The sequence below is a fragment of the Poromitra crassiceps genome, assembly GCF_964638095.1.
Source record: "Poromitra crassiceps genome assembly, chromosome: 26".
Lineage (NCBI taxonomy): Eukaryota > Metazoa > Chordata > Actinopteri > Beryciformes > Melamphaidae > Poromitra > Poromitra crassiceps.
Genome location: NC_139640.1, coordinates 6931331 through 6942309, shown reverse-complemented (window position 1 = coordinate 6942309; position 10979 = coordinate 6931331). Strand labels below are relative to the sequence as shown.

Below are 10979 nucleotides of genomic sequence, written 5' to 3'. Positions count from 1 at the left end.
AACAGACACACAAACATTGCCCACTTGCTCATATATATATATATATATATATATATATATATATATATATAGCATAGTAGAGGGAGACAGGAATGTGTGGGAGAGAGAGAGTAGGATGACATGTGACAAAGTCTGGGTTCACATCGGGGTTACATGTTATGCACCTTAACCAACCGAGCCACCTAGGAGCCTATATACCTTTTCTTTTCCATACGTGACTGAAAATCAAGTATTTAGGCAGTATCAAAGAAACTGAGGTAAAGAAGGCACATCAAAGAATATTGAAGCCATTCATTAATTTCCTTTATTTTACCAGGTAGAACACATTCTCTTTTACAACAATGATCTGCCAAGAGGACACAAAGCCACACACAAAATAACAACAATACAGATCAACAAATCTAAACAGGGTTAAAAAAGCACGAGTAAAGACAGGCACATGCATAGAAAATCGGAGTAAGAGGACTTAACCCATTGATACCTGATGCCGCATTTGCGTGTATATCCCTCATTTGTGTGTGTATCCCTTTAAGACCCGCGAACACGGTTCGCGGTCTTAAAGGGATACACACACAAATGCTGCATCAGGTGTCAATGGGTTAGACAGGACATAATGCAAGGTTAGGAGACGGGCAGTGGTGTCAGGATAGTTGGCAATTGCAGATATGTGTGTTGTTTTTTTAAGACGTCAATAGTCTGCCAAAGACAGTCAAGTCAATGAACCGGTCCAGCTGAAGCGATTTATTAAATCCATTCAAAGCTGATGCAGCAGCAGAGTGGAAGGCTTTGCTACCAAAGGATTTCTTGGTTTTTGGGACAGCGAGAGTGATTACAGACGTGGGTCTGAGGTTGTAAGTAGATGTGGATACCGGTATGCACAGACGTTTGGATAGATAGGCCAGAGTGTGTCCAGTGAGTGTTTTGAAGTGCACAACTCAGTTTTAGGTTTTACAAGAGGACACATATTGGCTGATTAAATATACTGTATGTCCTCTGATAATCCAGCAGACACCAAATAATGAACATAATATTGTAATTTTGAAACCATTCAGGAAAAAAAAAACATTTACACAGCCACTTAGAATACTCAAAGCTCTATATATATATATTTGTTTTTGTATTGTAGCTATGCTAGCCAATGACTCACTGACAGTTCAAACTTTCAATGAGATGGTTTAAAGTCCTGTGATTACAGATGCTCATTGCCAGCTGGCCAAGCCCAGACTCAGTGCCACAGAGAGGACGGGCAGCAAGCCACCATAAAGGGAGGCTGCCCCTTCTTTTTCCACACAGCATTCATACCTGTTGAAGTCTACCTCTCTTGCAGCACACAGATGATCGATACGGCAGTCGCTGTCGCACTCTGTCAGGTCGTAGCTGACAGAGTTGAACTTGTAGTACGTCTGCAGGTCGCAGCGGTCGTTTGCCATGCGGAGCACAACCTGGTGCATGGAGGCTGGGGAGGCGTCTGGTACTCTGAAGCTCTCGGTCAGGCGGTACTCCTTCTCCCAGCGCGCCCCGGCCTTATTGGCTCGAGTCAGGTTCAGGTAGTAGGTCACCACGTCCTGGGTGGGTCGAAACGAGAAGCGTTCAAATTGGAAAATGTGATGATGGAAGTAGATGGAAATTGTTAGATGCAGGTATCACATTTAGAACATTTTCTCAGATAAAAACATAAAAACCAACTGTAGATCGGGCCTCAGTAGATCAGTAGATCCTCAGTCTAAATCACAAGGAATAAAAATATATAAAAAAAGTGTGCCAATGGCCTTGTCTTACTTTGACCAGGAGTGTTTGGGTGTCGTATTCAAAGACACGGATCCCAGGGTTGTTGCCTCCGTCCTCGACGCCGGGCAGGTTGGGTATCCACGGTGTGACTCCGGGGCTGAGGAACATGGTGCTGATAGGATGGCCTGAAGGGACTTCACATCGTGCTGAAAAAGAAAAGTCGCTTTCAGTCTGGCACCAGGTCATGACACATGGGACACTGAGGCGAAAGTCACAATGTGCATCTCAATTAGGAAATTGAAATGACATGTAAAACAGTGAAGGAAACGACTAGTAGTAGTAGAAGTAGTAGTAGTGGTAGTAGTAGCAGCTGTACAATAAACTGATTGTACCCTCTGAGATGTAGACCATGCGAAAGCTGTCAGTATGATGATGGCCAAAGAACTGTCCGAGGATGACTGAGTGATGCTTCTGAATTAGCTCCACGTATCGCTTGTTGAACTCTTGTGTGAACCACAGCTTGCTTCTCTTCTTCTCATAGAAACCTGGAGGAACGTGACCGATGATGTACACCTGGCAGACAAGTCAGTGCTGAGTTAGCAAAGTACACATAGTACTTAGTAGCTAGTAGTAGTTCATAGTAGCTTGTGTGGTACTTTATGTAATCTTTGTGTAAGGCAGAGAACGTTGAGATTACCTTCTCTTTGTTGTTGGCAGCCTCTGTAAGAACCTGGTCCGCCCAGCTAAACTGGTCTGCAGGGTCCTCCATGTTCAGGGTCAGCTTGTTCTGGTCATAGTAGAGGTTAGTGTTGAGCACCAGCATCCTGAACCCTGTTCGATTCAGTAGCTTTTCAGTGTAATATCCACCTAGAAGAAGAGGAACATTGAAGAAAACGCTTAACAGAATTTGACACATGCTTTCAAGTGACATTTACTTTGAAGGATTTATGTTTCATGTGCAATTTGTGCCATAATAATTTGTTGATCCTTGTAGAAAAGCAACTTTTGCGGCACCTAGAAAGGACTTGTGTCTTGCTCAAGGGCACTTCAGCAGGGCGGACGCCTGCCGATACTGAAGTTTGAACCTGGGCCCCCGTGGTTGAAGGACGGTCTCTTCACACACTGGGCTAACCTGCTGTCCTAACAAGTATCAGAGGAATCTCAGGGTATCAAAGGAAGCTGTCACTACCTTTTTTAAAGGTTCCTTGGGACTCTGGTTCCAACCAGGCCTGCCACATTTCTGCTGTCTGGTTGTAGATGCTGTTGGGTTCTGCAGGAAGCTGGCTCTTGGGGTGGTAGTCATGGTTACCCAGGGCGCAGTACACTTTAGTGCCTGAAAGGTGAAGACAGAAAGAGTTGATCAACATTAAAAACTAAAGTAAAGTAGGACATTATGGTATATTTGAATCTCCGATGATGTCTCCATCACATTTTTTAACCTTTAATTTATTCGTCCAGGCAGGTCACTTAAGAACACATTGTTTTTTTAAGGCCTGGCATGAAGTTAGCCTCTTGGGGGGAAAGGGGATAACCTGACGCTGCCAGATTGATGAGTTTGCTTCACATTCTGTTGTGAATTTGTGGAACAATGCCGCCCCCGTCTGGTGGAGTCAGGCTAGAAAGGGGAGGGGATCCAATGAGAATTCAAACATACAAAGTTCAACAATAAGGGACATAACAGACAGCCATTAAACTACAAACTAAGGTTCAAAGGGGAGAGCACATTTAAAACACACGCAGAGAGAGAGAGAGAGAGAGAGAGAGAGACAGAGAGAGAGAGAGAGAGAGAGGGAGAGAGAGAGAGAGAGAGAGAGAGAGAGACAGAGAGAGAGAGAGAGAGAGAGAGAGGAGAGAGAGAGAGAGAGAGAGAGAGGGAGAGAGAGAGAGAGAGACAGAGAGAGAGAGAGAGAGAGAGAGACAGAGAGAGAGAGAGAGAGACAGAGAGAGAGAGAGAGAGAGAGAGACAGAGAGAGAGAGAGAGACAGAGAGAGAGAGAGAGAGAGAGAGAGAGAGAGAGAGAGAAGAATGCAAGTTAACACAGCATAAGAGAGTGATAAAATAACACAAATCATACAAAAATAATACACACATCTGTCTAATAAAGGGAGAACTGTCTGTCTCTATATGTCTCCAGTCAATGCAACTGTGCATATATCAACGGCGGACCAAGGTCGTTTACTTTTGCTGTGATTGACCGGTGACTCAAATTCACTTTGCAATTTCGTGCTGTTTAACAAAGCTGGATACTGATCTGTATGTCAGATTGCAGCCTGTTGCTGTAATATCGTCAATCAGCTTATATGTGTGCTTCCCCCTCCCCGTGTCTTTACAGAACTCTCCCTATGATATCTCAAACTTCCATCCCGAGTTCACAGATGAGATGGTGCCCAACTCTGTCTGCTGGTCTGCAGATCATTCCATCGTCAACGCCGGTGTCATGGAGGCAGACGACGCCTTTCTTGGCTTTTCCTACTTTTGCCTTCTGATGACTCCTTCCTGATTGGTCCCTGATGACATCTTGAATTGCCTTTAACCTGTCTTAACTTCTTTTAAGTAAAGGGAAGAATTTATACCATGGATGAACCCATTCTGTGAAGCCAAAGCAAGCATTTTTTTTTTTTTTTACCAATTGTATTTATAACAGATTATATGTTTAAGAATTATGAACAGCCTTTTTTTATTAATGTATTACTTTCTGGTTTGTGATGATCCAGTTAAAGTGGTTCCTAAAATGAGCCTTTAAAAAAAAGCCTTAATAATCCATTGGTTAAAAAGAACAAAAATTGAAATTGAAATGAAATCCATCCTTCACACAGCAGTTTACTTCAAAAGTTGAACTTAAACGTAAGCCTCACAGGAAAATGAAATGTTCTGAGCTGTTTGACAGACAGGTGGAAATGTATGTGTTTGTCTGTGCTCTCTGTTCATGTGTTCTCACTGTATTTACTGTAAAAAAAAAAGCTATCATATTCCTTTAGGGTGAATTTAGCTTTCAGCTGGAAATTGGGAATACTTGAGAGATCACTGAAAAGAGCATTTTGGTTGGCAGGTCATTTCAATGCATTGTGTGTATGTAAAAAAAATATATATGTTTTTTCTGCTTTTTCATTGACCTTTATGTCTGCAAATACTCAGAGTTCATTTTTTATGGGTTTTTTTCTACTATGACAGAAATAAGCATTTAGAAATATGCACAGTGCTTTGGTTCACCGAGCAAACTATACTCTTGCACAATAATAATAATACTAATAATAAAATAAATAGAATAACAACTTAGAGAACTGTGTGTGTGGTGGGGTGTCTCTTATCAGATATTTGGATGACACTCTTGAAGTAATGAATTTGTGTGGGGGTGTGAGAGAGAATGCATGGATCCTGGATTTTGTTTGTTTTTACTGGAGCATTTTTCTTCTAATTGACCAGACCGTTATCCTATTTGTGAAAACTCAGTTTCCCATAATCCTCCACACCTCACATTTGCTCTTTCCCCTGATTCACCAATGCACACACCTGCCAGCAATCACCCATACACACCTGACAGTACTCTGGACTAATTTATAGCCTCAGTCACTCTGGCTCTGTATTTAAACCCTCTGCTCTGCTCAGTGTTATGTTGAGAGCACCAAGCCGTGGATGCCAGAAAGTAAGTAATGATTTGATTTGTTTAATGGTAAATCCTGCTTATGGTGTTTGGGTTATTGGCTAGTTAAACACTATCATTTTGATGTTTAATGCTTCTATGCTGAATCCTCCTTCATGCACTCTGTCTAGTTGTCAACCTTTATATTTATATATATCTATGAGTAACCCGACCACGAGCCCTCCAGACCAAACGTTTGAAGCCAACCGTTCCTCGGTCTCATCCGGTTCGGCTCCAGAGACGGCCACCACAACGGCGTTGGCTTCAAAAGTGCTTTCTTCACAGAGGTCAACCGTCTTGGCGTTAGCCTCTGCACCAACCGCTGTCCCATCTGTGGCGGCTGGGCTTCCTGACACTTTGGACAATCAAAGCACGGATATGGAGAACGGCAAAGCGGCTGCATTCAACCTGGATGAATCCGTAGAGTTTAGGTCAGACTCTATTGTTACATCTACACCGCCATGCCTGGTTCGAAAGTGGTGGGCCTAATTGCTGAAGGAGGAGCAGGCAAAGCCTCGGGGTGCAGAAAAATCTGTATGGGGACGTCTCCAGTAAGCTGACTGGCCCAGGTAAGCCAGTTAGCCAGCCTCCCACATCAAACATCGTCGGTGACCGAAAGACGTAAGGTGTAGCATTTTTTTAAATTAAAAAAATGTATAATTTTTTTTTTTTAACCTGAGAACTTTTCGTGGACCCCCTGGCAAAGTGCCATTTGAGAACCACTGATATACAGCATTTGAAATCAATTCTGTGGATTGCAGCTACTCCACCACCATGATCAAGATGGCTTCAGTTGGTGGATAAATTAGTAGTTTTGTGGGCGTGTCATCAATTGAATATTTGCCTTCACTCAGCCACATCTTATTTTGAAAGTAAAAGTCACACCCTGGACACAGGTGTTGAAGTAAGAGGCGCAGGTTTGCTCCCCCTCTCTCTCTGGCACGGTGTCTGTCTGCAGTGCACTGTGCTTCCTTGTAGAGGCGGGGGGAGGGGCCTTGGCTAAATCTCCTGCTTACCCTCAGTGCACTGCTCAAATCCCGGTGAACTGCCCACATGTGGCTGAAAACGGACACACGCATCACTTTCTAGAAGCGCCTGCACCGCTGAAATCCCTGAACTCTTGGCAGACAGAAGTTTAATGTTGTATGTTTCTGCAGGTTGTGCCAACTGTGCTCTGCTCCAGCAACAGCTCAAGGAACAATCTAAAGAGCTGATGAGACTAAAAGGTATGACTTGTCATTTTAAGGAATCTTAAGTGCAGGGATTTTAGGAGGTATTGCAAATCACTGGCTTGAAGGAAGATTTTATTTATTACATGTGTGTCTTTGGCTCTGATCTTCTCTTTGTCCTAGTGTTGAGTCAAAAAAAATGTTTTTGTGTGTTATGCGTAATTGTGTGTATCATGTCTCTAATTACAGCTAGACTTTTTCCCTAATTTCTTTCAGAGCGCAAGAAGCGCTAAGAAGATGGTCTTTATCTGGGGTCCTTTTTAATCTTTTTTTAAAACTATTTTAATCAATAAAGATTTCTTATATTAAGATTGCATCTGTTTTTTTGTTTTTAACCATTTAAAACCCATCTGTATAATCAACTGGATTTGGGATCAAGTTTATGGGAGAATGAAGCACTCACACTGTCACACTGTAAGCCTCTTCTAAACATGAAGTCTGGATCATGTCCGGCTAGCCAGAGCAGGATATTTTCCGCTTTTACCTTTGTAGACATGAGGGGTCTTTGTTTAGAAACAACTGGAAATGGTCCATCCGTATTCTCTGGATGGTGAGTAGAGTGGGCGGGGGGAGCACGGGGGCTTGTGGGGAGGAGTGCGGTGCGGAGGAGAGCCTGAACAGAATTGGGCACTAATGCGCGCACATGTCTCCATACACAGTGTATGGAGACATGTGCGTGCAGTGTTAGCTGACACTGCCTGAGGAAGCCCTGCATGGTTGAAACATGTTGCGTTTTGTTTGCCCGTAGTACATCGAAGATATATTCTGTTTTGTAACTGCTTGTACACAGATATATTATTAAATATTGCCTTAAAACTCCAAGTAGCGCCCCCTTTTTTCACTTTGTATACTATTGCCCTTTGAGCTGCTTTGGTCCACACTTTTTGTGATTTCCTACTTTAACACATTGAGTGCCAGCGACGCCATATGGCGTCAAGAGAAATTTGACCTTACATTTTCATTAATTCACCCATTTATACCTTAAATTTTGTTAAGGGAGCCATTCCATCCACACCCCTCAATTTTGACTGCTTACTTAATAAACCATAATATTGGCCAGGTATATTTGCACAAAGAATTTGGCTTAGTGGTTCAGATTCAGACAACTTTATTTATCCCAGAAGGGCAATTCGGTTTCACAGCCTACCCAACACCTTCAAAAGCTCACAGTGAGCTACAAACTTCAGACATGACAGGATGTAACGTAACAGCATGACATGACATAAACAAACAAATCATGTCAGAGATAACAGATCAGCCTCATATAAACATGAACAAGAAATAAAAAAGTATACATATATTTCTATATGTAAAGACATGAGAACATGTATAAGAAATAAAAGATATATATCTGTATGAACGAGCCTAACCTGTTGGTCACAGACAGGATACATACAGCCTGTTGTGCGCTCATACTGTATAAGTGAAGGCATTCATTTAAAATGACTACTGTCTGTGTTTAACAGCCTGACAGCTGAAGGGAAGAAAGACTTGGAGTACCGGTTAGTTCTCCTAGGGGGCGCATGGTAGCGCCGGCCTGAGGGCATCAAAGCAAATTCAATGGACAAAATGTGGCTATATTGTCTGATCTTTTTTGCCTTCTGTACCACACGTTTCTCCCAGATGGAGCACAGGTTATTCTGCTGGTGGTGTGTGTGAGATGTATGTGTGTATTATGTATGCGTGTGTTTGTATATATATATACTAGTATGTTATATTTAACTAGCAAGCCTGGTAACCAAGATGCTGTTACGGAACAGGGCTGCAGAGCAATGAGGAGAAGAACCTTTCCGAGTCCATATGGCACTGGATCACCAAATGGATTGGAAGTTGGAAACCCTCATTAATGTTCAGCTTGCACCTGTGTTTCTTCCTGCCTTTTAGACACAAAATGGGTGAATTGCGTGGGAAGTGAAAAGGGCAAATGGAAGTCTGTTTGACATAATGACATTAAAACAAACTTCCCACATGCAGCCAGTAGGGGGAAGCAACAATCAAAATTTGACAATGGGGTTCTGATGCAAGTAACTGGAAAAACCTACAGCATTTTGCACAACTAGCATTGAAAGGCATGTGTCACCATGACAGAAACAATTTATGACTTAATGACATTGAAACTGCTGTGCATTCTTCTATGCATATTAAGATCAACATTAGTACTGTATCTCTTTGTCTATTTGTGAGTACAGTAAAGTAAAAACAACAGGAAGTAAGGGTGCAATGCTGTGGACATGGGAGTGAAGGGATTTGTCTGTGGTTTGCTAAATGCCTCATGACATTTTGCATTTGATGTATATAGAACATATTCTCTAAAGTGATTCAAATATTTACAACCATTTTTAAATTTGATTAAGAATAAATGTCATCATCTTCTGTCTGGTCCCATCAATTGACTCGACTAGTATGGATTCTGCTCCTGGAGGAGGGACAAAAGACAGCAAAGGTTGAGGAGGGTCAAAGGTCATCGGTGGTACCTTTTTCTTCTTTTTTTATCCCATTTTTATCCCCCATTAGTGCTAATTAATTTTAATTTATTTATCCTGGTTGCTACTCCACTCTCTGCCGATCTGGGGAGAGCCGAAACTGGCTCCATGCTTCCTCCGAGACATGGGCAGTGTAGCCAGTTGCTTCTTTTCACCTGACAGGGGAAGCTTCACCGGTAGGACATAGCACGTGGGAGGATCACGCTATTCCAACGAGTTCGCCTTCCTCCGAACAGGCGCCCCGAACGACCAGAGGAGAAACCACATTAGCAACCAGGATATTGCATGTTTTGGTGAAGGGGGTTCCTATATGAAGGAAACCCCCAGGGGGCAGGGGGAGAAATTGCAAACTCCACACAGAAAGGCCCTTTTGACGACCCCACCCGGGCCGCGGGCACTCGAGGACATGCGGACGGGCGCGCACTCCTTCAGCGCTCACAGCATCCCAGGTGGGAATCGAACACAGGACCTTCTAGCCGTAAGGCGACAGCGCTTACCACTGCACCACCATGCCCCCCGTCATCGGTGGTACCTGAGTGTGAATCTCCTCATTAATGGTGTGCTTGGCTTCCAGCTTCTTCTTCACAGCCAGCAGCTCCACCAGGGGTTTGATGGTCATGCGGAAGCGAGGAGAAGAGAGGAGTTACGTATTATTCACCGCACGCATTTCCTGATACCTTCACCAAAGACAGGATGAGGCTATGCTATCCCGGTTTATACAAGGGAGTGAAATGAAAGGATTATATGTGGATTTACATAAGGATTTTAAAATCAAGATCTTGTAGAAGTTTGCAAAAATGCTGGAAGCATGATGAAATAGAATCTGATTGTCGTGAGCTCATATTGCACGCAAGCAAATGGTACGTTAATTCCACAAAGTATTTAGAGACTTCTGAAGGGTGCTGCGCAGTGAGAGAGGAGACATTTTCACCAGGTCTTCTGAAGTTATATACCGGTATGATTCAAATCAATAACATTTTAGGTGGAGAGAGCGAGAAGGTTAGAGGGCAGTGAATGTGCCTGCCTGGCCTTGTCTTCAGCTGGGTTAGGTGGAGAGAGCGAGAAGGTTAGAGATCAGTGAATGTGCCTGCCTGGCCTTGTCTTCAGCTGGGTTAGGTGGAGAGAGCGAGAAGGTTAGAGATTGGATAGCGATAATAAGACCAAGAAAGTGAGTTTCTCCAGGTGGGAAAAGGTGAGCATCACATCCCTTTGCTCAAAGCACAGAAGGTCTTGTGGTTGCATTGATTTCTGGTCTATTGAAGGAGCTGCCAGTGAAGAAATTGGTCTCTCTGGCTCTTCTGCCATGGTTTTCTATCTGAATGATGATGAATGATGAATGCCGGTGCAAAATGCCAAGTCTAGATAGAAGGCCTCTATCTCTATCTATCTCTAGAAGGTCTCTTTGATGCTGAGATACACCAAAACCTGCTGTTTACCATCTCTGTCTGTCTGAAGGTATTTATTTGTTTCTGACTCTGGGAAAGTGGGAAAAACAGTAATATTCACCCAAACTACTATATCTCTGAACTATGTAACCAACTCACACACATTAGGTTATTTTGATAACTAATGTAATAACTAATGCAATATTTTTCACTTCTAATCACTGAGCCTCCCGTGAAAGTGTTTGGAGCGGCACCCCCACTTTGAAACAGTCTGGTTTAGACTGATCACATTTTTTAAACACTGGACTATAAAAAAAAAGTTAGAAACGAGATGTTTCGGTGTTCATCCAAACTAGCCTGGGTAAACCCAGCCTCCACGTGACCTGCTCTCAGACCTGTTCTCAGTCACCTAGTGACTGGGAACTCAGAGAGCAGATCACGTGGGGGCTGGGTTTACCTAGGCTACATCCAAACACCATCATCAGCTATAATATCCTAAGTGGATGACAAAAAG

At 43.0% G+C, this 10979-nt stretch overlaps 1 protein-coding gene across 1 annotated transcript in view; it reads right to left on the bottom strand.

Annotated features, from left to right (window-relative positions):
- Positions 1-1199: 1199 nt before the first annotated feature.
- Positions 1200-10979, bottom strand: part of LOC310798912 (acid sphingomyelinase-like phosphodiesterase 3b) — a gene marked incomplete at both ends in the record, with an annotated part of 123313 nt that continues 113533 nt past the window's right edge. The window contains 5 exons of the mRNA XM_083661470.1: positions 1200-1565; positions 1780-1913; positions 2121-2301; positions 2426-2595; positions 2918-3061. Of these exons, the coding sequence (XP_083517596.1) occupies positions 1200-1565; positions 1780-1913; positions 2121-2301; positions 2426-2595; positions 2918-3061 (995 nt within the window). The remainder of the gene's footprint in view (positions 1566-1779; positions 1914-2120; positions 2302-2425; positions 2596-2917; positions 3062-10979) is intronic.